The 27,614-nt window shown below is 41.8% G+C and overlaps 2 protein-coding genes across 3 annotated transcripts in view; one reads left to right on the top strand and one right to left on the bottom strand.

Annotated features, from left to right (window-relative positions):
* Window positions 1-27,614, bottom strand: part of LOC109421960 (uncharacterized) — an 89,143-nt gene that overhangs the window by 20,990 nt on the left and 40,539 nt on the right. For both annotated transcript variants that reach the window (XM_062844890.1, XM_019696597.3), the window contains exon 3: window positions 1,860-2,416. In XM_062844890.1, coding sequence (XP_062700874.1) covers window positions 1,860-2,416 — 557 coding nt within the window. The remainder of the gene's footprint in view (window positions 1-1,859; window positions 2,417-27,614) is intronic.
* On the top strand, window positions 2,326-27,614 carry LOC109421997 (transforming growth factor beta-1-induced transcript 1 protein). The gene is made up of 4 exons (XM_019696628.3): window positions 2,326-2,482; window positions 13,738-13,953; window positions 27,062-27,295; window positions 27,355-27,614. Exons 1-4 carry the CDS (start codon window positions 2,480-2,482, stop codon window positions 27,436-27,438), a joined length of 537 nt encoding a protein of 178 aa, XP_019552173.1. The 5' UTR covers window positions 2,326-2,479; the 3' UTR covers window positions 27,439-27,614.

The raw sequence follows: 27,614 nt of genomic DNA, 5'->3' as shown, positions 1-27,614 counted from the left end.
CCTAAGCGGAAAACCATTTTTTGCTTGTGCTAGATCTAGTTCTATAACAGTATGATTTTCATTCAGTAGAGAGCAGTCAAATCATTCTGCTGTGTAATCATTCAAAACTCCGATTCTACGGATCTGAATCGCAGTGAATGAAGAATCATCCTTTCCACGGCGGGTGTTTTCGTTCAGTGCGTTACATAGGCGTTTTAGGGGTTTCTGAGAGTCTAAGATGCGTTACATGGGGTCCGAGGGGGTTTTATGTGGATTTCGAAGACATTTCAGACAGCTTCAGACGATTTTTGGCGAGTTTCAGAGGCGTTACTTAGGTGTTACGTAGGCGAGTTTAGGGGTTTATGAAAGTCTCAGGTGCGTTACATGGGGTCCGATGTAGTTTTAGGGGGATATCGAAGGCATTCCAGAAAGCTTAAGAGGATTTTTCGCGAGTTTCAGAGGCGTTACTCAGACGTTACGTAGGCGTTTTCGGTGGTTTCTGAGAGTCTAAGATGCGTTACATGGGGTCCGAAGGGGTTTTATTGCGAATTCGAAGGCATTTCAGAAAGCTTCAGATGATTTTTGGTGAGTTTCAGAAGCGTTACTCGGGAGTTACGTAGGCGTTTTCGGGGGTTTCTGAGGGTCTCAGGCACGTTACATGGGGTCCGAGGGAGTTCTAGGGGGGATTTCGAGGGCGTTCAGACAGTTTCAGAGATTTTTTTGGCGAGTTGCAGAGGCGTTACGCAGGCGTTTTCGGGAGTTTCGGAGGGTCTTAGGGGTGTTACCGGGGATTTCAAGGGGGTTAAGGGGGCCTACAGTATTTGAAATACGTTTTGGATCATAGCTCTTAAGTAAGCTTCAGGGAGATTTCAGCGACGCTTTAAAGCGTTTCTTCAACGTTTCAGGTGGCTTCAGAAGAGATTCAAGACGTTCCAGCTTGTTTACGATTCTAGATCCAATGACCTATACTCATATGAGCTCTTAGATATTCTTAACCCTCTAATACCCAAATTTTTGATTTTGATCTAAATATCATTTTTTGTCATCTAAAATCGATTTAAACATGTTTTGGAAGATGATTCTTTTTAATTCTCGATTTCGTGAATTTCAGTTTTTGATTATAAAAATCCTCAAACTATACCCCGTCTAAAGGCGGGATTGGGTATTAGAGGGTTAAGCAAACATTTAAGTTACTACTTGTCAGTACAAAGATGTATTAGGCTGTGCAAGCAAGACTTTTATTCAATCATTTAAGCACACAAGTTATGCATGTAGATGCGATGACTTATGCTCAAGAAAACTCTTAAGAAACCTTAAACAATTCCAAACCAACCTCATCCCCCCTCATTGCTCTCCCCCTCCCTGAGCTCGCCCAGAACTCCCATTAACTCCACTTGCAACTTAATTCCCTTAATTCCCCCTAAACTAAAACACTTCAACTCTTCAGCTCTGAATACAATCAGATTCCATTTAGGTAACGTTACCTAAATGGAGGGACCTAAATAGATTTTACCTAAATAAATTCGACCTAAACGGAGGTTTGAGTGTATTGAACTCAGAGTTGGCCTCAAATCCAAGAGAACAAACCCATCCTCACCCCCTATTACGCAATAAATTGAGTGCAATTTTTTGAAAAATCGTCATTTTTGTCATCTTGTCAACCCCTTGGCAAGCGAGGGGTCCATCAATTTAACCCAACCAAAGTGGTTTTCATCCTTTTTCATCATATTTTAACGAGTAAGCAAGAAAAATTTGAAATCCCTGCCTTTGTGTAAATGGCGGCTTGGTTTCAACGAGAATTACCCATGTAAAAAAAAAACAGAGAATAAAATCAATATCATTTTGTTATCCACTTCTCCTCGGGAATATCGCAACCTTACCTTCTTTTCCTGTCCTCGAGCAGCCCGCCGCGTCCCATCTGCTCCGCCGCAGATCCGGTCAATCTGCTGCTGGTGATCTTCCCCGATGACACGATACTTCCGACAGGCTTGTTATGGTGGTGATGGTGCTTGTTGTTGTCCACGGAAAACCCATCCTCGAACTCATTGAGGATAAACTTGCCCCCACTAATCTCCGAGTCAACACCTTTCGGTGCGACGACAACGGCTGCGTTGGTCGGTTTTATTGCTGGAGTAGCTGCACCGGAATCGCTACTTTGACTGTCGCCCACGCAATCACGATGATGGCGGGTTGCTGGCGATGCTGACGACGGCGAGGTGCGCCTCTGTCGATTTCCTACGCCACCGTCATCTAGGGTGTTGTCGTCCGCGTTTTTCTTCCGATCGGGCGAGGTTGGCCTCTTGGTGGAAAAGCGTTTTTCCACACGGTTGGTCTGGTCAGTTGCACCCGTAACTTCGGTCGCTACGGATGGTTCCTTCCCGGTCGTGCCGGCTCGATCGTTCTGTTGGTTTTGGTTGCTGGTCTTGGCGGTAGAACGCTATTGTGGAAAGTTTGAAACAAGTGATTTATTGTTAGTTTTTGGAGCAGAACATATATCAAAATGGTACGTGGAAATGTGAATGAGATGGTGCTAGTTTCAATAAATTGGTAGTCCAGTTTCATAGTGAAGAGCCTATTATTCAAAGTAGCATTTTATATCAGAAAAATATAGTGTATGATTCGATTCGGAACACAGATTAAAAGTGTAATCAATGCACCTAATTGAATTTGACATCAAACGCAAGAAAATCTTTTGAAGTGTTGTTTTTGCTTGATTCTTAGAAGCTCTATGCAAGTGAATTTGAAGACGTTTTGCAAGAATTTCCGTTCGCCTTTTTTTCAAGAATATTGCTTAAAGAATTTCCAGCAAAACGAATAGCAACCCACAGGGTGGTCTTTGAGTATTACAGAACGCTTTAGATAAAATTCCAAGATAAACATTCCAAAGACTACTGGATTCGATGAAAAAAAGTGGAACTTTAAAGTGAGCATGATTTTTTTTCAAGAATATTGCTAAAAGAATTATTTGAGAAATTTTTGAATAATTCCTTAAAATACCAATGTACAAAGTTCAAAGATAGGCATCTTCCAGGAAGAAAACCTGGAGGAAATACTGAAAACATGCCTTAGCAACCTTTTTGTGAATATTTTTGAGGGAAATTGTTGAATTTTTCAAGATTTACTTGGTAACAGTCCCACAAGATATTCTTAAGATAGAAATTTCCCTTACGAAAGTAAGGTTCTTGGACTAAGGCCATTTGGGCTGTATTATTTTGCATAAGTCTGCAAAAATTGATCGATGCTGTTCTTTTATGCTGAAGATTGATCTGAGCTATCCTAACCTTCGCCACTATCTAAACTAGACAGGATTATCTTCTTTGCAATCACAGCACAACAAAAACCAGTTGCACACTCAGCGAAGTAAACTACCGAAATTCATCAAAATACCTTATGAAATTTAGCCATAACTGTAAAGTATGGATGCCATAAGAATACCTTATGAAAATTAAACATGCTTATTATGACCTAATTACATAAGATAAACTTATGAAAAGAGCAGAAAAATCGTAAAATGATGCAGACTGGAATCGATCCATGAACGTCGAGATCACTGAGCTCGTGCCCAACCCACGCGGCTATCGACGCTTGAGAATATCGTGGTGCCAAATGTGTGTAAAAGCCAAACTATGAGTCGATTTTGCGTCATAAACCGACCTTATGAAACTTAATCTAGCCGTTATGAATTGTTTAAAGGCCATTTCATATCTTTGACCTTATGATAATCTTAGGTTTATTTGCCTGAGTGCAATAAAACCAGAACGATATCGTTTAGAAAACGTCAAAGGCGAGGATACACAGAATACACTGTGCAATGTGAAACCATGCAGGCCTCAAGTTTGAGAATAAAGGAGGGCAGCAGATTGTCCCGGGGAAACACAAGGTCAACTGCACCATTGCTCCGGTTAGCGCAGTAAGGGCAAAATACTGTTGAGGGCGCCCTGGTACTCCACAGGATCCGATAGCGGTTAGGTTTTTTTAGGTTAGGTCATCCTTGCGTGAATCCTCTGGGAATCGGCTCCAGGATTTCTCTTGGTATTCTTCCTAAGTATTTTTCTCCGGATTCCTTTTTCTCTGAATTCTTTCAAAAGGTTCCTCCAAACATTCCCAAAGGAATTCGTCCCGAGATTCTTTACTAGGATTTCTCCAGGAATCCTTCGCTACTGGGCTTCCGCCACGGATTCCAACCTGCTTCATTAATGCTTCATTGATTTCACCCGGGATTAATTCTCATGTATCTCTTGGGATTCCATCAAGGATTCCTCGTGGCACTCATTCAGATTCCTCAATTGTTTCTTCTGGTATTTTTTTTTTGGCATTTTCCCGGAATTCAGCGTTTTTCCCCAGGATTCCTTCTGGGGTTCTCTCAGCTATTCTTCCAGGATTCTGCCAAGGATTTATACAAGATTTTTTTTCCTGGAATTTAATTAGGAATTCTTCCCAGGATTTTTTTTATTGATTCCTTCCAGGTTTTCTTTAAAGATTTCTTCCAGGATTCCTTCTGTATTTTGACGGATAATTTCGGAGATTCCAACAGGGATTCTCCCATTGATCCTCCCGGGATTCCTTTAGGGATTTATTAAAAAAAATCCTTCCTGAATTCCTACATTATTATCTCCCGGGAGTTCTACGTTGATTTTCCTAAGTTTCCTTCTTGTAAAAGGCGTGATAGCCAAGAAGTACCTCGGGATTTCTTTGGATCTTTCTACTAGAATTAAAAAGATATATTGGCGTGTAATTCCTACAGGGATAATTCCAGAATTCTACCAAGGACCTCCCTAGGATTTTGTTTCTGGAATTCCTTTAGGATTCGGAATACTCCGGGGTTCCTTAATTAATTCCTCTCAGGAAACCTTTATTGATTCCTCTGGAGATTACTACATGCTTTTTTTTCCGGGATTCCGTCATGAATATTTTCTGACTTTCTATCTGCGATTCTTTTAGGTATTCTCTCACAGATTATTCTCGAGTCGAGATTGTACCAAAGATTCGTCCAGGCTTTTTCCAAAGTTTTTCCCGGGATTCCTTTAGGATTTTCTACCGGGATTATGTCGGGATTCCACCAGAGTATTCAAAGGATTTTTTGAGGATCTTTCTGGAAGTATTCAAGTATTTTTCTGGAGCTCCTTCAGGGTTTTTTTTTCGTTTTTCTTTCATGAACTCTTTCGGGGATTCCACCAAGAATTCCTCCCAGTGTTCCTTTATTGTTTCTTCCCGCTCTCCTGGGATCCTTTCATTGATTTTTCCCTGGATTTTTCACGGCAATCTTATCAGTATTTCTTCCGAGATTCATTTTAAGATTCTTTCGAGGATTTCTCCAAGGTTTTTTTTTTTCAGAGATTCCTTCGAGGATTTCTCCTAGATTCTTTCAAAGATTCCTTCATTGATTCCATGATTTTCGTTAGGAATTTCTCCTGATATTTTTTAAGGGAATTTTCACAATTTCTCCAGGAATCTTTTCAGGAGCCCTTCAGGGATTCCCCTTTGGATCCTTCCTAGATTCGTTCAGGGATTTGTGCTGGAATTCCTCGAATCCCAGGAGCAATCTAGGAAGGAATGCAGAAATATATTCTTAAAAGGATGCTGAAGATTCCTGGAGAAATCGAAAAGATTATCTGAAACAATATCGGGAGAAATGCCTAGCCTAAAGGAAATTTGGGAAGAGTCAATGTGAAGGAATCACTGAAAGGAGAAATCCTCGAGAAAGGACACCAGCCCTCCCTCCCCCAAACCGCCATAATTTGTCTTTTAATTCAAGCCAACTCAGATAATCAATGATTTAGAGTTCCAGAAAAAAACTCTCAAGAAATAAAATATTCTAATATTTGAGGATTTTATCCATAAATACTGTTTTCCTCGAAAACCACAAGAAATTTTGACTTGTCACAGAATTTTCTCCAGGGATTCCTTCAGGGATTCCTCAAGGGATTTCTTCAGGAATTTATCCCTCGTGTATTCCTCCATGGACGTCTTGTAGGGTTCCAATAGTGATTGTTTATGGGCTTGTTTCAACAAATGCTTAAGAAATTCCTACCACGATTCCTTCAGAAAGGTTAACAGATACTCCATTGTAGCATCGACGAACTCCTTCAGAAATTTATCCAAAGCTTCCTCCAGTGATTCCATCATGGATTCCTCCAGAGATTGTCGTGGCTCTTAAAAAATCTTTAAATGCAGTGACTCCAGTGATTGATGCAGTGCGTTTCTCGAGGATTCCTTCAGGAATTACTCCAGGGGTTCCCTAAGACTTTCTGGACATATCAACGATATCTTCAGGGATTTATCGATGTATTCCTTCAAGAATGCTGCTTGAGATTGTACCAATAATTCCATCTGGAATTATATGTTTGATGTATTTCTGCATGAATTTCTTTTAGGAATTCTATCGCAAACATTTACCATTATTTCGAGAATTAATCTAGGAATCCTTCATAAAACTTGTACAAAAAATCCATTAGGAGTCCATACAAGAATACCTACAATAGTTCATCCAAATATTATTGCAGACATAGATTCCATCAGCTTTGTTTCCCAGAGATTCCTATAATTTTTTTTCCAAAAATTTGTTAAGAAAGCTCTTTTGGAACTTTCTAAGGAACTCCTCATGCAATTGCTTCCGGGATTCCTCACGGAGTTTCTTCAGGATATCCTCCAGATATTCCTCCAGGTATTCCTCCAAAAAATAATCCTCTAATGATTTACTCGGGAGTTCCTTCTGCGATTCTTCCGGGAACAACTACAAAAACTAATCCAAGATTTCGGCCAGGAACTATTTGGGGATCCCTTTAGGAATTCGTCTTCGGATTACTTCTGGGTTTCCTCCTAGGGTTTCTTCAAGAATTTCTCTAGAAATTCCTTCAGGAACTACTACAGGGATTCTTCCACGAACATTTCTTAGGATTTCATCACGATGTTTCCAAGAAATTTCTACAGAAGTTCCTGCGGAAGAACCTTTAGAAATACCTTCCTAAATTCTTCCAGGGATTTCTTCAGGAATATGCCAGAATTTTTTTCAGGGATTCCTCCAGAAATTCCATAAGGGACTCCTCCAGGAATTTATCCAGAAATTTATCCTCCAGGAGTTCCAGAGTTTCCTCTGGGATTTCTCCTGGAATACCTCCAAAGATTCCTCTAGAGGTTCCTCTACCTCTTCAGGAATTCCTCCAGTCATTCCTCCAAGGCTTGCTCCATGCATTCCTTCAGTAATACCTCCAGGCATTCCTCCAAGAATTACTGTAGGGATGGCTGTAGGAATTCCAGCTGATATACCCCTAGGGATTTTTCCAGGAGTTCCTCCAGGGATTTCTCCAGGGATTCTTCCAGATTAGCATCCTAAAATTGCTTCAGGGATTCCTCCAGAAATTCTTCCAGAGATTTATCCAGAAATACCTCTAGTAATTCCTTAGAAAATCCCGGGTCTCTTAAAAAATGCAGAGGTTTCTTCTGAAATTTTGGACATCTTCTCTATTTTTTCCAGGGATTCATCAAAGAAATTCTCCAGGGTTACTGGAAGATTTTTCTAAATTACTTCAAGGATTTCTATAGGAATTCCTCCAGCGATTTGTATTGTAATGCTTAAGATACATTTTTTATAAAGATACATACAGGAGCCAGGAAACCCCTCAAGAAGTCATCCAGGAATTCCTTCACTATTATCTTCAAGAAATCCTTTAGTAGTTCATCTACGGATTTGTTCAGGATTCTATCCATAAATTTCTCCAAGAATACTCCCTACAGTACCTGCAAAGGGTTTTTTTTTCTTAAATTCGTCTTGCGATTCTTCCAGGAATATATCCTTGGATTCTTTTTTTCTCCAAGAAGCCTTTCAAGAAGTTATCCATTACTTTTTTTTAGAACTCCCACTGAGATTTCTCTTGGAGTTTTTCCAGGGATGTTTAAGGGTGTTTCTTAAGAAAGTCCTTCAGGGATTCATCCAAAAGTTTGTCAAAAAACTCCTTCAGAAATTCCTCCGGGAATGCCTCAAGGGTTTCCTCCAGTGATTGTTTTATGACTTATCCTAGGATTCCTACTGGAACTTCACACGGGATTTTCTTTCTAATTTTGTGTAAGGATTGCTCCAGAATTTTGCTTGGTATTTTTCCTAGAAATAGCTTAAATTTTTTCCAGGGATTCCTTTAAGAAACCCTCCAGCAGAATCTTCAGGAGTTTATTCAGGGATTCCATCAGGAATTCTGCCAATAAGTCCTCCAGGGATTCTTCCAAGCAACACACATGTCACAGAAGACTCACGGCAGTATAGATTTTGATTGCGCAGATTCTTCTTCTTCTTCTTTATGGCTCGACGTCCCCACTAGGACATTGCCTGCCTCGCTTCAACTTAGTGTTCTTTGAGCAATTCCACAGTTATTAATTGAAGGGCTTTCTTTGCCTGCCATTGCATGAATTTGTATATCGTGAGGCAAGTACAATGATACAGTTTGAGCATTTCGACGGCGGCGGACCCAGTGTGCATCAGTGTTTGGTAGGATTTCGTCCGGGTGCCAGTACGCGCGCGTTTGCTTCGGTTTTTCGATTTTTTCTCTTTCTATTCTGTATTCCGAAGTGAGCATTTCGACGGCGGTGAGCGTGCGGTGGACGCGTCGTGGATCGAGTCGGTTCCGAATTTTTCGCCCCCCGGCCGGCGCTAGTTCCCAATACACTTTTAGTCTATATATATAAAAATGAGTTTGAAGTTCCTTTGAGGCAACAAAACTCAAGAACGGATGAACCGATCAGGAGGACTTATGCAGGGTTTGATTCGTATTCATGGTGGCTGTGTTTATAAATAAAGAAAGTTACGAAAATTAACTAAAAAAAGTCAGAAATTTGATAAAGTACTGATTTGTTATGAGCTGAGAAGAAAATCAACACTATCGAAATGAAACCAATCTAGAGTGCGGTGCAGCGATGACCTCAACAGTTGTCAAACCACAACACCTTGGCAAGACAAAGTTTGCCGGGACAGCTAGTTGACAATAAATATTTTCTTTTTTTTTTGCATTTACACAAAAGAGTGAAAAGTGTTAGTTCGGGCTCGCTGGTCGAAAAAATCCGGGCGCCGACAAGTGAGTCGCGTTCAGTGTATTTCTGTGTGGAATAGACTAAAGGTTTCTGCTCCCTAGTGGAGTGGAGACGCGCGATAGAATTTTCTTTTTGGCTAGTTTTTGCGTCGAAAAGTGGTCGGTTGTTAACGGCGGTTTGATCCATTGTCAAATCATATCACCAACCATAGGTGACTCCCGGACTGACAATGTACCTTACCCTACTAACAAAAAATTCCTTCCTGAGACAAACGTGGAGATGCAGCGATTCGCGGTCTTTTTAACAACGTTTGTCTTACTAACATTCCCTCCCATCCTCGATGACCGTAAGGACGTGGCCGGCGCCGTTATTGACCCTATTAAAGTTGAGAGCTCTCGAACTGTGTACATTGGGAATAGTAAGCTAGTCCTAAGCCCTATTCATTGGTTCCTTGTGCAATTTCGATTGCTCTGGTCAATCACGGAGTAGCAACTACGAATTGTGCGGTCATCTATGCTCATGCTCATGAGGCAAGTACAATGATACACTATGCCAAGCCAGGGAGTCGAGAAAATTTTCCCAACCGGAACGGGAATCGAACCCACCGTCTCCATAGCCTTTACCACTAAGCTAACTGAAGACCCAGATTGCGCAGATGTCACTGTCATTTACTGTACTTACATGCTAAGAGCGCTGTCAGACAATACTCCAGGGAATCCTTTAGGAATTCATCTAGGTAAAACTCTTTCGGAATTCTCCCAGGGTGTCCTCCTAGGATTTTTTTAGTAATTTGGCCAGAAATTCTTCTAGAAAATCTCCAATAGTTCTTAAGTAAACTCCTCCGGAAGTTCAATCGGAAATTGCTAAAGTAGTTCCTTCGGGAATCCCTCCTGGAATTTCTTCGAAAATTCATCCAGGAATTTCTACAAGAATTCTTCCAAAATTTACTCCGAGAAATTCTTCAGGAATCCCTCAAGGAGTGCCTTCGACAGCTTCTCCAAAAATTTATACAGGAGTTCCTCCAAGATATGATCTATGATTTCCTCAGGAAATTTCTTTATGAATTCCTAAGTGAAATCCTCCGGGAGTTCCTCCTGGAGCTCCTCCAGAGTTCCTCTGCGAATTTCTCCAAGAGCTTCTCTGGGAGTTCGTTCGAGATGTCCTCCACAAGTTGATCAGTAAATTCCTGTAGCAGTTTCCTCAAGAATATCTCTAGAAACTTTACTGAGAGTTCCTTCGAGAATTCATCTGGAAATTCCTCTGGGAGATACCCCAAGAGTTCCTCCGGGTATCCTTAAGGAGTTCCTGCTGGAAATCTTCTAGGAGTTCCTCCGGCAATTATTCAGGGGGTTCTTCCGGTAATTCTTCTAGGATCTCCTTCCAAAAATTCTCTAGGAGTACCTCCGAGATTTTCTCTTGGAGTTCGGCCAGGAATTACTCTAAGTTCCCCCGAGAAATCATCTAGGACTTGCTCCGGATAAGAAGTTCCTCCCGGATATATGTTTCTACGGGAGTTTCTCTAAAGAGTTCCTCCGGGAATTCTTCTAGGAGTTTTCACCGCGAGCTCGTCTATGAATCCCTTCGAGAATTCCTCTAGAACTTGCTTCGTAAATTCCTCCATAAGTTCCATTGAGAATGTTTTTAGAAGTTTTCACCTTGAGTTTTTTTGGGTTAGTGGGTCTTCAGTTAGCCTAGTGGTTAAGGCTATTGATCGCCAATCTGGAGACGGCGTGTTCGATTCCCGTTCCAGTCGGGAAAATTTTCTCGACACCCTATCATTGTGATTGCCTCACAATATACAAATTCATGTAATGGTAGGCAAGGAAAGCCCTTCAAACTTTCTCTACAAGGTCCAAAGAACATTCTTCTTGGAACGCCACCAGGAGTTATTTCGGGTGATTCTTCTAGAAGTTCCTGCAAGAATTCTCCCAAGAGTCACTTCGAGATTTTTTCTGGAATTTTCTCCAGAATTTCCTCCGGGGATTATTCCATTAGATCCTCCGGAAATTTATTCAGAAGTACCTACGTGAAATCCTTCGGGACATACATACAAACATATATTTATTTGTTCAACATCATTAAGACAAGACATATTCAACAATAGTACGCCACAATACTCGGTTTGTGGCTGCCGCTCTCCATCCTCGGTCGCGCCCAATGCTCGCCAAGTCACGCTCCACCTGGTCCGCCCATCGTGCTCTCTGCGCTCCACGCCTTCTTGTGCCAACCGGATCAGTTGCAAACACCAGCTTTGCAGGATTGTTGTCCGGCATTCTTGCAACATGCCCTGCCCACCGTATCCTTCCGGCTTTGGCCACCTTCTGGATGCTGGAATTGCCGTAAAGTGCAGCGAGCTCGTGGTTCATTCTTCTCCGCCACACACCGTTCTCCTGCACACAGCTGAAGATCGTCCTTAGCACGCGTCATTCGAAAACTCCGAGTGCTTGAAGGTCCTCCTCGAGCATGGTCCATGTCTCGTGCCCGTAGAGGATCACCGGTCTTATTAGCGTTTTGTACATGGTGCATTTGGTGCGTGGGTGAATCTTTTTCAACCGCAGTTTCTTCTGGAGCCCGTAGTAGGCCCGACTTCCGCTGATGATGCGCCTCCGAATTTCACGGCTCACGTTGTTGTCAGCCGTCAGTAAGGATCCGAGGTAGACGAATTCCTCCACCACCTTGAAAGTATCCCCGTCTATCGTAACACTACTACCCAGACGGGTCCGGTCGTGTTCGGTTCCGCCTACCAGCATGTACTTTGTTTTTGAGGCATTCACCACCAGTCCGACCTTTGCTGCTTCGCGTTTCAGGCGGCTCTGCCACCGTTCCAAATGTTCTGGCAATAATGTTCATGTCGTCTGCAAAGCACACAAATTGACCGGATTTTGTGAAAATCGTTCCCCGGCTGTTGAGCCCGGCTCGGCGCATCACACCTTCCAGAGCGATGCTGAAGAGTAAGCATGAGAGTCCATCACCTTGTCGCAGTCCCCGGCGAGATTCGAATGAACTGGATAGTTCACCCGAAACCCTTACGCAGTTTTGCAAACCGTCCATCGTTGCTTTAATCAGCCTAGTCAGATTCCCAGGAAAGCCGTTTTCGTCCATGATTCTCCATAGCTCTGCGCGGTAGATACTGTCGTATGCCGCTTTGAAGTCGATGAACAGGTGATGTGTTGGGACCTGGTATTCACGGAATTTCTGGAGGCTTTGCCGTACGGTGAAGATATGGTCCGTTGTCGACCGGCCGTCGATGAAGCCGGCTTGATAACTTCCCACGAACTCATTCGTTTTAGGTGACAGACGACGGAAGATGATCTGGGATAGCACTTTGTAGGCAGCATTCAAAATAGTGATCGCCCTGAAGTTCTCGCATTCCAAATGGTCGCCTTTCTTTTGAATGGGGCAGATTACCCCTTCCTTCCACTCCTCCGGTTTCCCAGATTCTGACTATCAGCCGATGAAGACAGGTGGCCAACTTTTCTGGGCCCATCTTGATGAGTTCAGCTGCGATACCATCCTTACCAGCTGCTTTGTTGGTTTTGAGCTGGTGAATGGCATCCTTAACTTCCCTCAGCGTGGGAATTGGTTCATTTCCGTTCTCCGTTGCACTGGCGTCGTCGTTTCTTCCGTTGCCGTGGGCTCCCGTGCCTACGTTCTCCACGCCGTTCAGGTGCTGATCGAAGTGCTGCTTCCACCTTTCGATCACCTCACGTCCGTCCTTCGGGACCTCCTCCAAAAATTTCTCCGCGAATTCCCCGGAGTTCCTCCGAGAAGGCTACCAGGAGATCCTTCGGGATTTTTTCCAGGAGTTCCAACGGGAATTCCTCAAAAAGTTTCCAGAAAATTCCTCTAGGAGTTCCTTTGGGAATCCCTCCAGGGATTTCTTCGGGAGTGCTTTCGGGAATTTCTCCAGGAGTACCTTCGAGGATGGTTCCAGGAGTTCAACAATAATTTGCAATAGATGATGTCAAGAAAGTATCAGCTTGCTTTCAATGGCAAATCATCGTCCGAAATGATACATGAACACAAATAAACATTGATGTAGGAAAGTATTAATAACACAAAACATCATAAATCTAGATATCCCGATAAACCATGGCCATCCAGCGAAAGCCACTCAAATCTTAAAGCAAGATGATCACCATAGTGGCAGATTGTTTTGATTAATATTGGCGCACATCATTTTTCACACGGCTCTCGAGAAAAGTGTACTAGCGTGAGCGTCGTACTGCTGCTGGTTTCACAGCACGCACGATGGGGGAAATTATTGCTCACACTTCGTGAACTATCGTCGTCCAATAGATGCTCAACCAGAGCAGCGCACCACCAGCCAAATAATATGGTTGGATTTATTACCCACGATAGACACATGATTCTCTAAGTGTGTGGCGCCCCACTTGGTTTTCGCAGCTCAGCGATACCGTGGTCTGGAGGGATATTGATCGTTTTTTCGTTTATTCAGTGCTGAAAATTACAGTGGTGCATACATTAACTATGCGAATATGGACAGTTTAATAGATTTCGATTTCGCTGTTCTGTATGATCAACTCACCCCTCATAACGGTAGAATTAAGCAACCCGTGGCTAAAGGATGTTTTTCATTGCATTCTTTGCAATTTGTTTTCGAAATGGATGGGATTTTAACGATTGTAGGAGGTTATAGCGTTTAACGTCCCGGTTGAAGTTTTTCTTTTTTAAATCTTTTTTTTTATCGAATCTTCTTTTCTTCTCACCCCCTTCCAGTCGACCACCTGCTTTGGCTGCAAGGAGGAGATCAAGGACAAGATGCTAGAGGCCCTGGACAAGTCCTGGCATCCGGAGCACTTCGCGTGCAAGGAGTGCAAGAAACGCATCGTCGAGAACAAATTCCACGAAAGCGACGGGCTTCCGGTGTGCTCCAAGTGCTTCGAGTCCAAGTTCCAAGCCATCTGCGCTGCCTGCCGGAAGATGGTCACCGAGGTAAGTTAGGGGGGATGGATAAGGTATCCAACGGAAAAACAACACAGGTGTTTGGGAATACGACAACAGCATACAAAACAAGATGTTTTTGAGTGGGTTGTTGGGTGGCGAAGAAAACAAACATAGCGTTTGACGCGATTCATAAAATACAGTGGGTTAATAGGGTGGCAGGGTAATTCAAAACCTTCATTCTGTTCCGTGTTGATCGATTAATTCTTAAGCTATCGTCATGTACAACTTTTTAATGACTCACTATATCAGGCACTAAGCCTACCTCTATCTCTACCTGCAACCATGTACTTCATCTTTATCTTCGCTATCTCACTCTTCTGTAACAAAAGAAGATTCTTTCTCGCCCATATTTCATAGATGCGACCCACCCTAACTGGACAGTGAAAAGTCAGCGGTGCGAAACGGGTCGCGTGAACCATCAGGTTGCGACTGCGGCCAATAAAAAGCGTGATTTCAACTTGAGAACCGTGTGCATCTTTTTCACGCTGCCATGCCTGGTCTGCCGCCGCCCTCGCCACCCACCACGCGCACGGTCGGTAAGCAAGTGTCCCAGCCCCAAGCGCATGAGGTGAGAGAAAATGTTCGGTCATTTCGCGTCGCGTAGTGATTCCAGAAATAGAACCTCACCGCGATATCTACGCCGCACCGCCGCGTAATATGCGGTATGGTAGCTATTTTGGACACCACGGTGCGCGCGGTGGTCTTCCTCCTGGGAACAGATGCTGAATGCCATTCAAATGCTCCGGTAATGTTTATTACGAGGCGGCGGCGGCAAACGGAGCTATTTTGTTCCAAACTAACGACGATCGATGATGTTTTGTTTTCGAAGAAACGGAATGGGCAACTTTTGGATAGCTACACTTGCTTTGAAGAATAGTTTGTTTGGTATTACTTGGGCAGGATGATATTAGCCGTGGGTGTTGATGAGTCAAACGTAATTCGATCGAGTTATGGAGAAAGGTGATAGATTTCGATCTTTGCGCCTCGGAATTATTGATTGACAAGAGGTTCATAACCTCATCACTTGAGCAACCATCGCGTCATGGATTGATGCCAACAGGTGTTTTCTTTCTCTCGATAGAAGACCGCTTCGATTCGCTAACAAACACGTTATGTACCGTCAAAATGTATCCAACTAATTTAGATGACGAGCGGCTTCCGCTGAATATCACTGTCAATCGTCCACGCTGCCCAAGTGAGGTCTGTGAAGTGGTCGTTAGTAACGCCCATAGACTTCACATGGATTCAAATGCTATTCATCACTGTGCTCCTGACCAAGAGACACACATCTTGATGCGTACTTCTTGGGCCTCTGGCGTTCGTTCAAATTTTCGATTAGTCAATTGGTCGCTTTCGACACCTTGTGACAGGGACTGCGAATTAATCTTTGATGTTTAATTCGCTGTTCATTTCTACTATTGCTGGACGATACAGTAATGCAGGTAATCCATGATTCGATAAAAATAAATGCGTTCCTATAGGGCACTGTCTACCGCGGTTGTCTAAGTTTTTAACGTTAGGGGTGGTGGGGGTAAAGTGGACAGGTGGGGTAAAATGGACAGGGCACAGTTTCATGACTTTTATTGTTTTTCAAAATGTTTTAACGATTGAAGCTTATGCCTAAGCATGTTTCATTATACTTTTCTTGATCTTGAACATTAAAATCAAATAAACCTCTTCAAGATGACAAAAACTTTAAAAATGACGTGAAAAATCGTAAATGATGTAAAATCTGCTTATAATTGCTAAGGTTTTCTCGTAAGTTATTTTCAAATTATTACAAGTTTTACACCCTTAACCAATGAAGTCCACGTAGAAGAGTGTATTTGACCTAAAAAAATTTTTAGTTTTCTAAAAAAAAAGTTTTTGAAATAATTTTAACAAAATCAGACCGTGGCCACGCGTGGGGTAAAATGGACAATCGGTTCAAATTTCACCAAAATTTCATATATTTTTTTTAAACTTCAGAATCATCAGCCGTCATACCTATCGTGAGATAGTTGAAGTAAAAAGATATAAAAAAATATTTTATATCAACAAAATATAATTTTCATCCAAAACAGTGCTTGTTTTTTACACTATTTTTACAATAATTTTTTGAGTGTGTTTCAAAGTTTGTATTAAAAGTTTGAAAACAACAAAATAAAGGTATCGTATGAAATTTGATAGTTTGTATTTAAAAACATGGAAATAATATGCTGTTATATAACTTTTACCGACTTGTTCATTTTACCCCATCGATTGTCCATTTTACCCCCACCAATTTTTTTCACGCTATTTTGATGCACCATTTGGTGAAGAAAATAATCAAAGAAAACAATATTTTTTAAATGCAACCCCTTACAAGATTTCTAGAGTATATCATTACAATAGAGCTAATAAACTATAGAGGAAGAATGTCGCTGGCGTCGCCGCCGCAACATCTCTTGCTGGCGGAGATAGGCAGGGATATAAGTGTCAAAGCGAAAAAGTATGCAGTTTGACAGATAGATACCCGATATGTTCCCGAGCGAGAACAAAGGGAACACCAGCGACATTCGTCCTCTATAGTTTATTAACTCTATTATCATTACCTTCCATGTTGCTCGGAAAAGCAGATGGATTTGGACGCATTTCCGCGGGAAACGATTAAATTGCTTAAGTTGTCCACTTTACCCCCACCACCCCTACGTGGCCTTGTTGTTATAATACTCCGCATACCTCATTCCAATCGTTCTGAAAAATCTTCTAGAATTCTTATCCAAAAATTCTGCAGAAGTTCCTCCTGGTATTTTTTAAAGAAATTCTTTCTGAAATTTCTTCAGGAAAAAATTTATAGATTCCTCCAATAAATTCATGCGGGATTCGTTCGAGAATTTCTTATGAGATACCCTCAGGCCTCAGGAATTCCTGCAAGGGTTCCTTCACGAGCTTCTCCCCCGATTCCATCAGGAACAATGTCCGAGATTAATTTCCTTCGGGAACTACTTTCGACATTTCTTTAGATTCCTGTAGATTCTTCTGGAATTCCTTTGGAAGTTTGTTTTGGGATACCCTTCTTAGATGATGATGATAGTAGTAACGCTAATCCTAGAGGTTTTTTTTTTGTTTTTATTAATGAGTATTTTAACTAAAAGCTTATTCTACACTTGAGGTGTTTATTACGGAATTTCTTAAGTTTTTCATGGATTTTTTTTTCAGACGTTTTGTATGCAATTCTTTTGAGAGTATCTTTCTTTCTGAGTGAAATTTGAACAGAACTTGCTTTTGGAATTCCTCTAACAGGAGCTTTTTTTTGGTTTCCCTCCAATAGTCGTTTTCATTATGCTATTTTAGAAATCTCAGAAGAAAAGCTTCAGAAGACATTCCAGAAAGAACTTGAGGAATCTCAGAAAAAAAACTTGAAATGGAATAATTGCAGGAAATAATCTCAGAAGAATCTCCTGCATGAATCTCGGAAATGGATTACTGAAGGATTTCCGGAACCCTGGCTCAATTTTGGAGAATTCCTGGAATCTCTGAATGTACAACGTAGGGAGTTCCTGGGTAATACCTGGAAAGAATTCCTGGAGGAACCTACATAGAATCTCTTAACCTTCCGTAGCTCGCGCGGTTGGCTTCCACCGCCAACACCGTGTGTGCAACAAGTGAGCTTTTCTTTAACAGCGCGACTATGGGAGGGTTAAAAAATTACCAAAAGAATCCTACAGGGAACTTCTGATGAAATTCTTGAGTTATTCTGGAAGCACAATCAAAACTCCTAGTAGGTTGTGGTAGATTTCCCAAGTCTTCTGTAATAACCAACAAAAAAAATACTCAAATCATTATCCTAGTCATAAGCATGCTGGAACTTACTAAAAAGATTAGTAAATACTGATATGATTTGCATTAGATTTCTCCCAGATTATCACCTTATTTTTAAGGATTTTTTTTTTATTTTCGTACAAAATGGGCCGAAGGGTCTTAGATTTTCATGAAACTTTTTCCACAGGCAGAGATCATTGATATGGGTAACTCTCGCTGAGACCGTCCCACTATTTACACCATGTCTTCAAAAATGTTTAAGGTGGCGATTTTCTGAAAGTCCCCCCTAAAAAAGTAAGAAAAATGCATTTGGTTTATCAATTTGATGGACCCCCCGTTAGTTAGAGCCACAACCATTTTTGCGGACCCCTCGATTTTGATCAATTGTCGGCTCATTTAAACCGTTATAACTCAAAAGTTTCTCCAAAAACCACCTCATAACAAAATGTTGTTGAAAAGAGAAAAGATAGAGCTACTATTTACGGTTATAAAAACATGGGTCGGCCATATTGATTTTAGCCGCCATCTTGAATTTTTATACCAAAACTGTTTTTTCGCCATGTTGACAACCACCGATTTTCAAAATCTTTGCGTCAATCGAAAGCGGGGACATTTTTACACAACATATCAAAAATTTAGAGATGTATCTTTTTCCTATCAAAAGTTATCTGCACTTTTGTTAATCATGACACGTTTTCTTCATACATTTCCTTGCGCACCGGCAACGACACCCAACAGCATCAAAGTTGGCGCCTGCTTGTATACACAACGGCACCTGCAGCCAAATTAGGGAAAATTGGAGGTTCGTTCCCGTTTTTGACTGTTTCTCAATGATGCGGACATTGCTTTTTAAAGTTGTTTGGTGTTTTGAAAAGCTTAAACCTTCAGCTTTCCATTAGTGGGTTCAGATTTCAATTAATTGTTCGTAAACACTGCGAAACAACGCTGCATTTATGTAAACAACCGGAACCTGGCCCAGTGCGCTAAAGTGTCATGATTTACAAAAGTGCAGATAACTTTTGATAGGAAAAAGATACATCTCTAAATTTTTGATATGTTGTGTGAAAATGTCCCTGCTTTCGATTGACGGCGGTTGCCAACATGGTGAAAAAACAGTTTTGGTATAAAAATCCAAGATGGTGGCAAAAATCAATATGGCCGACCCAACTTTTTATAACTGTAAATAGTAGCCCTTTCTTTCCTCTTTTCAACAACATTTTGTTATGAGGTGGTTTTTGGAGAAACTTTTGAGTTATAACGGTTTAAATGAGCCAACAATTGATCAAAATCGAGGGGTCCGTAAAAATGGTTGTGGCTCTAACTAACGGGGGGTCCATCAAATTGATAAACCAAATGCATTTTTCTTACTTTTTTAGGGGGGACTTTCAGAAAATGGCCACCTTAAACATTTTTGAAGACATGGTGTAAATAGTGGGACGGTCTCAGCGAGAGTTACCCATGGAAAGATAAGACAAATTCAGAATCGCCTATTTTTCCGAAAAACTGTGGTGGAAATTTTATGTTTTCACCTGACAATCATAACTCCAGAACGAAGCATCGTAGAAACAAGGTTTTTTTTTAATAAAAATGATAGCAAATTTTCTCAGGAATAAAAAAAATATGAACTGGAAAAAGATTTCCACAAAATTTTCCACCGAGGAGAAAATTCGTTAAGAAATGCTGGAAAAACTATGCCCGAACTCGTGAAGAATTGCCAAAAAATATTTTTGTGAAGGTGATTTCATAAGCTTTGATCGCTGATTTTTTTGGAATTTACTTATTTTTCGTTTTTGAGTTATGCCCAATTTTGTGAAAAATGACCGAATGTTCCACCTTCCACCTTTCGAATTTTCAGCCAACATTCTCCTCATAACGCTACAGAGTAACATATAAATCTAATAGATCAGGTTTTCCACAGAATCACACCAAATCATGACTCATGCATGAATTAGCGCATTCTTCCACGCGGTTGAAGCACACATTTTAAATTCAATCACACCACCCATGAAAGCCAACGAAATTTGTCCAATTCGTAAATACGGCACTGCATTGTTTTGATCTTGGGGAGCGTCCATAAATTACGTCACGCAAAAAAAGGCCATTTTAAACCCCCCCTCCCCCCTATGTCACACTTTTTGTTTGACAGCTCTGGAATTTTTGTATGAGTTGTCACACTTTACTGAACCCCCCTCCCCCCTAAAAGCGTGACGTAATTTATGGACGTTCCCTTGTATGGGATTTTGACGTTTCTTGACCTTGTTGTTTACTAAATTTCTGTAAGAGTAAAAGAGAAGGAGAGAATTTCATGCAGTGCCCTATAACCAGGCAACGAGACGTCAAAGAGGTTACGTTTACCGATGTTTCTGAGGTATTTTTTATTAGTCATCACGAAACGGCCTTGTTGTTTACAATTCGGGCTTTTGTTCGTTTTCTAAGCGGAGTTCTTCAGGTGCTTCTTCCGTGGTTGGCTCAGATTCTCATTCCGAGATTCCAGCAGGAATCCCTTCCAAGATTATTCCAAGAGTTCCTTCTGAGATTTTTTAAGGAGTTTTTTCTTAGAATCCTCCAGTAGTTCCTGCAGGAACGGTCTCCTGAAAGGAGATGCATCTTGGAGTTCTTTCTGAGAACCCCAGAAGTTTTTGTTTTGAAATTTTTCCAGGAATCTCAGATTTTATGTATATTTCAAGGAGTTCCTATTGCGGTTCATCAAGGAGTCCGCGTGGCAACTCAGGAAATTCGTCAGATTTTTTTTTATGGAATACATCCTGGAGATTATTTCCTCCAGGAATTTAGTTGAGGATTCTTCCTTTAATACCTTCCGGGAATTCTTCAGGTACTCCTAGGAATCCTACATGTGTTACAGGAGGTTACTCCGCAGCTAAGCTTGACTTGAGGAGAGGGTCACAGAAGGTGACCCTTTCAAGCGGCTAACGAGACCCTGTATCAATCTCAAGGGTAGACACGCTTATCCTTGCTATTCACGCATTCAGGAAAACACTTGGATTTTTCACACTACTGTATATTTGGCATTTGTGCACTTTCTCTTTCCCTTGCTGTCTACCTTCTTCGCCCTACTTTACCCACTTCCTTAATCTTCCTTAATTCCTTAGAACGGCAGACAAACAGACGGAAACTACACTAGATCACGACAAAGATTTTCTTCCTAGAGTAAGAATTGCATCTGGGAACCTTCCAAAAATTTCACTCAGGATTTTTTTTATTTAATTCGGAGTGCTTCAGTTATTCCTTCCAGGATGTCTTCAACTTCCTTCCACGATTCCTTCAGATTGGAGGATTTGAATTCTAGACTCCTCCAGAAGTTCCTTCTGAAATTCATCCAAGAATTCTTTCTGGAATTTATCTGTGAAACTCTTCCGGGGTTCCTCTCAGTATTTCTAGTCAGATTCCGTGCAGAACATGTTCTGGAGTTCCCCTAACAGTTTTTTGGGGCCCTTTCGGAATCACGCTTGAGCGGAAAAAGATTCGGAACGCCTGTTCTATTTTCTGTGGTCGATTTACTACTAAAGAATATCAATACAATCAGGATTCGTTATACACAGTGCCACCCACATTTTTTTCGGTTGTCTTTCAAGCAATTCAGTTCACTTTTGGAAGGTAGTTAGCTCACGATATACCGCAACTACACACAAAAAATGAGCTCAATCGGATGTAAGGCAGCCGAAAAATCGCGGTGGGCGTAAAGTACCACCCACCGTGTATAACAAATCCTGACTGTATGTTCAGCTATTCGCAGAAGGTTGCTCGGCATCTTCACTAGTGTGTAGTTTGCTGGTGTGTATATGTAGGTGTGTATCTATCGATCTACGATCGGTTATCCTTTGGGTGTGTGATTCCGAGAACGGGTTGGAGTGTGCTACATAGAATGTATTTAGGCTGAGTGTGGATTACTTGACTGATGATGATGATGAACTCGGAACTTACCAGGGATCGCCACAGTACTGCCCCTTAACCACCTGAATTACCGGCGGGGAATCTTCACTTGATGACTTTATTTCTTTCGATATGCTGGGGCTTTAGGTTCATCATGGTTCTGGATTGGTGGTGGTTCATCGGCTTCAATGAAGACTGCTTCCCGATGGTCGATAGATTTCGGAGATTTCTTGCCATTGACGGAAATTTTCTTATTCCGTCGGAGTACTCGGAAGACTTCATTGTAGGATTAGGTCAAAGTGGCTTGACGAATCCAATCTTCAAAAAAAAAAAAAAACGTGGCTGCAGGTGTTGTGTTGTTTTCAGGTGGGTGATTCCCAAAATCCTGGTCAGTTTCGGAAGAGCTCGAACTGTTTTCCAGGATCGGTGATCAGCTTGACTGGAACTCAAAATCAGCCAATCTAGCTGCTCACGAAGGTTTGAGCAACTGTAACTGACGTCATGTTTGGAATCGGGATCACCTATGGCCTTTTATATCTTTACAATCAAGAATAATAAAGATGTTAACAAGGCTTGTGCAGTCTTTCCCATGTGGTCCAATAAACACCGGTATTTATACCAGCGAAAGTCTAGCCACCAGACAAGTAGGTACTAGTGGCTAGTTGTTATTACAAACCTTCTACCTCTTCTTAGGTAGACAGTACTAGTTCCCGTTCGATGGTGGTAGAGGAACGATTAAGTCCATGTGGACGTGTGCGAACCTTTCGTCTGGAGAGGTCTGGAGTAGCGATCTGGACGATGGGCGCTTTGTTTTGTTGGTGAACCAATATTTACATTGGCGTCCTCGACAACGGTGATTCAATTGCCTTCAGAGCCAAAGATGTATTGGTTGGTGAGTTCTCGAGAAAGGTGGTGAGTTCCGAATCGCACCGTTCCTGCTTGGCCATGGTTTCGAAATCGATCGGTTGGAGCGGACCTGGTGTGGTGGTTAGAACACAAGACTATCACGCCGAGGACCTGGGATCGAATCCCACTCCCGACATACTCACAAAATGTGAGTTCTTCCTTCGGAAGGGAAGTAAAGCGTGGGTCCCGAGATGAACTAGCCTAGGGTTAAAAATCTCGTTAATACAGACAAAGAAGAAGAAGAATCGATCGGTTCCTTGGTGTTGGAGTTGTCGGTACATGCCGAATGACCGTCGTGTTTCGCTGATGAAGCTGAGGTACCTTTGTTGGGTCAGATTGGCTCGTTCGGGCCGCTGCCGGAATGCGGTGGTGAGGTGCTTGTGGTCCGTGTAAATGCAGAACTCACGAGCGGCAAGGTGGTCCTTGAAGTATTTCACGGCTTTGTACTTTGCACACAACACCCGGCGTTTGCTTGGCGGCACTCAAGTTACGAGAGAAATACGAGAGTTGTTGGATCCGATGCAAAAGTCATCGAACACAAAGTCAAGATCGCTCATAATGTTGTGGAGGTGCCTCTGCAGAATTTGTCCAGCATTCCGACGCCCGAACATCATGTATTGGAATTCGAACGAACCGAAAGGCGTGGTAATCGCGGTATTCGGGATGTCGTCGGGTGCACCGGGATCTGGTAATAGGCCCGCTGCAGATCGATACAAGAAAACACTTCGACAATGATTTTTCATAAGGGCCTTACTGACTTGATCGATTTCTCTTCGTCGACTCTCTCTTTCGCTAATAACTTGATCAAAACAAACAAAATCATTATTCTTTTTGTTTCTATAGCATGATGTAGTCGTCTTCTTCGCATTTCAACCAAAAAATCTTTGGAAATATACATTCTGTAATAACACAAAGAGAGGATCGATGAAGAGAATTCGAAAATGTCAGTTAGGCCCTAATGAAAAATGAGTGTCGACTTTCTTGTTGTGGATGATGTTCGAGAAATCCCGGATGTGCGGTATTGAGTACCGGTCGGGAACCGTAATGGCGTTTAGGTTCCTGTACTGCCCTGAATCGCATATCAGTCCCGTTTGCATTTTCGAAGATTTTGAGATTTTTTCACCAATGGTTCTTATTTTTACGGCTTTTTATGTAGGCAAGATAAAATCAACTAGTTTGCTTAGAAATTATGTGAAAAAAATATCAAGACAGTTTGTCCCATATGAAAAGGAATCGCATATCAGTCCCATCTAGTCAATCATAATAAAAGTTACCTGTACAGCATTTTAAAACGTGACGATGGGTATATTTTAATTCATATGATGTATAGAAGCATTCAAAATAATACTGAATACATGCAAACATGTAATTTATTGTGTCAATCTGCTTTTTAGCTCTCAGAGAACTAGAACTTGTTTTCGTCAACTGCGATAAGTGGCAAAATTATAGCTAGTTCTTCCCTCGTCGTATCTTTGGGGCTGGGATCCTGAAGGTATTCGATTGATCTTGAAGATCGAACGCGTCCGAGGAAATAAGCTTATCTTGCTTGGCAGTCAATAACTTACAGCCCAAGGGGCTGTCCATTAATTACGTAAGGGAATTTTAGCGATTTTCTGACACCCCCTCCCCCCCCTTGTAAGATTTTTTGTATGAAATCCCAAAATTTTTTGTATGGCGCGTAAGATTTCTCAAACCCCCCCCCTCCCCCCATAAACCCTTACGTAATTAATGGACAGCCCCCAAGCAACCAAAAGTTCGGATTCCACTTGAAAGAACGAACTCAGAAGTTCAAGTTAGGTTAAATTGCGGTTTCGTTGAACTTAATTCTCCAAAAAGTTACACATGTATTGTTTGTGAAAATAGAAATACACTAGAACTCCATCGGCGCTGTAGTCACTTTTCTCATTTAATTATTTTAATAACTTTAATTGCAATAACTTACTATTTTTAAGAGGAAATCTTGTAGAGAACCTTTAGTTTTGGTAAACAAACTTAGCTTGACACTTCTAGTATACTAACCACTGCAGTGGTTCATGTTCAGGATGGATGTCTTGATTCCTGAAATTCCTTGAAGATGTCGGCAAAAGGCGACTTCACATCGAAGATGCTAATTGTTGGTTCGGAGACGGCTTCCCGAGCAAAGTTTCATAATAAACGGATAACAAACTGTGTTATCTAATATCAAAAATTATTAACTAAATTTGTTCTCAGTTTGGTTGAATAAGCAGGCAACATAACAAACATGATAACAACCAATTATACACACGATATCATTAAAATATCTCATTATGCTATCATCAGGGGCATCCTGATAACAAACTTTGAAAATCAATTGAATTCATCTGATTCAAAACTCATTTTGTTATCAGTGAAATATTTTCTCGGCAATTGATAACTAACTTCCGATGTTGTTGTCGATGATGACGCTTCAGAGTTTGACAGGTGCGGTAACATGAATTATCAAGGTGATAACACAAAATTGGTAAATAAGTTCTGGAGTGAGCACCAGTTATCATTTTGTTATGGGGCTGTTATTCGACTTTGCTCGGGTTTGATGTTGATTTCCAGGCTGGTTTGGTTGTCGATCAGCTTCCTTCGCTTGAAATCCATCAGCAGGAGGAACTTCTGGACAAATTTTAAATGATTTCCTGAAGAAATTTCAGAAGGTACTAATGGAATTGTTTTTGATAAAATCCCAAAAATAATCCCATCGAATACTGGTTGGAATTTCTCAAGGAAAACCGTAAGGAAGTTCTGGTGAAAACTCGGAATGAACTCAGCATGAGCATTACTGAGAGAAATTCCGGTTGAAATTGCTGGACCAATATCCGAGGAAACTGCTAGTGGAGTGGAGACTCAGTAGAAAACATTGATAGAACTCTTGGAAGAACCCGCTGTAGATATAACCTCTGAAGCCTTCAGACTTTTATCTACAGACTGAAGGAATTTTAGAAGGATTATCTGAGAGAATCTTAGAAAAAGGCATCATAAGGAACGGGAAGTATGCGGGTGCTCTCGATGAATCGAGATAACGGCAATTCCAGTCACCGAGTTTCCAATCGCATGTCCTGTTTTGCCGCTGCCGTTACCGTTGATCTCGGTTCATATTATTCTGTTGCCATCTTTCTTATGACTGGCTCGCAGAATCGGCCCCTACTTTCTGAAGGACCGTAGTGCACAGTTGAGCTTGGACTCTTTCACTGGTACTCGGACTTCAATCCTAACATGGGAAACATACGCTGTTGTGAGCCGCTTCTCCTGGAGAATAGACGCTCAGTTTTCCAAAAGCAAATCCACCCTTCCCTCTCAGCTTACGATCAAAGTTCCCACCGGGGTTGATTAACCGATCTTTCATAAAGGTTACTCGCCGTTTCCGGTCAGTACCACGAGGAGGTAAGGAGTTGCTGCCGGCTGTTCGGGTCCATATGAAGTTAACCATCAATGTTAACTTCTTTTCCCGATCAGCCTAGATAGCTGTGTAGTGTCGGTAGCGGTTGTCTCAATTGGCTAAGAATAACACTACGGACCACCTGTTCCGGGGGTAAAAATCCACTAAACAGGGAACCCCAATCCAAGGTGTAAGGCGACCCGTGCTGATGGATGAATGGTTGAGGGGGTTTAAAATATGTTCGATCTTTAACGGAGCCCGTAACATAGGTAGATCGCCTTTATGTGTTGCGTTACGGTTCAAGATCTACTAAACCGAACCCTAGTGGCATCCGGTTTGTCAAGTTGGGATAATGTGTTTTGGTAAGAGGGATTCACGATACGAAGTCCTTGTTACTGGTGACAGTTTCTAAAATTGCATTTATTCTGCCTTGCTGATAGTTACAGAATCGGACTTTGCCCACCCGAGACTACACTTGATGTTAGGAAAACAAACATGCTTTACGTATCCAATTGCGTACTAACCTATCAAGGCCTGTTAAGTTCTAGTAATTCAAGGACTCACGTGCATTCTTATTGCAGGACACATTCTCTAATTTGACAGAGTTTTGCAACTAGCCTAAAGTCCCGGGTTTTTCTATGTTGTCCTGGGACTAAACTAGAAGCAAGACATGGATGGGGCTAGAGTTCCGATGCATGGATAAATATCAGACCACCGTTTTGTTTTTCTCAGAATTCGAATGGATTGTGTTTGATTAGGGGCGCTCTTTCACTGGGATTAAAATCTCTATGATAACGGGACTTTTTCATCGTAATCGATTTCTTCTCTGGGATAACAAAACAGGAACTGTACAGAAATCGATGCTTCATTGCCTCTCAATGACAATGGAGTAGTACGACATGTACTTAATACTAAGGATACGGGTAATGCCACAAAAGATCTAAATACTAGTCGCAGTGGCTCACCCGAACAGAAAAAAAAGGAGTTGCTGGGAAATGCCACAGCAATAGGTCCTGATATCGGCAATGTTCGGCCATCAATCCGAGCATGTCCGATTTGTGACTCCGGAAAGTTTTTATGTATTGGAATATTTAACTTCATTATTTTCCTCCATCTTCTATTTCACAGAAAGTGGTAAAAGCCATGGGCAAAACCTGGCACCTGGAGCACTTCATCTGCGGTGGACCCTGCAAGCAGCAGCTCTCCGGCCAGACGTTCTTCGAGCGCAACGGTAAACCGTACTGCACGACCGACTACGAGCGCCTGTACGCTCCCAAGTGTGGCGGTTGCAAGAAGCCCATCTCGGAGAAGGCCATTTCCGCCCTGGAAGGCAAGTGGCACAAGGAGTGCTTCCAGTGCAAGGTCCGTGGGTGAATTTCGGGTCGTTGGACTTTTTAGTAATCAGTCTGGTTTCATTTCAGCTCTGCAAGCAACCAATTGGCGTAGACTCCAAATTCCGTTCGGACAAGGACAAGCAACCGATCTGCGAGAAGTGCGGAGTCTAAGATTGCATTCGTTTCCATCTCTCTCTATCCGGATTCGCTGGATGTAGCGTGAAAACTCAGTACTATTGTAATCAATTTAGATGATGAAACGATGATATCCCTTCTCTCTCTCTATTCACTCAAACATGGACAAGAATAAAGATGAAAATTATAACTTTTAATTTAAATGCTTCAGA

This window comes from Aedes albopictus, chromosome 1 (assembly GCF_035046485.1).
Source record: "Aedes albopictus strain Foshan chromosome 1, AalbF5, whole genome shotgun sequence".
Lineage (NCBI taxonomy): Eukaryota > Metazoa > Arthropoda > Insecta > Diptera > Culicidae > Aedes > Aedes albopictus.
This window is presented reverse-complemented; position numbering and strand designations above follow the sequence as displayed.

What these genes read in the sequence shown, in the direction of transcription:
- LOC109421997 (XM_019696628.3), top strand. An exon ending in GCCGGAAGATGGTCACCGAG is followed by an intron (nt 13,954 to 27,061) that starts GTAAGTTAGGGG and finishes TCTATTTCACAG; the next exon opens with AAAGTGGTAAAAGCCATGGG. An exon ending in AGGAGTGCTTCCAGTGCAAG is followed by an intron (nt 27,296 to 27,354) that starts GTCCGTGGGTGA and finishes GTTTCATTTCAG; the next exon opens with CTCTGCAAGCAACCAATTGG.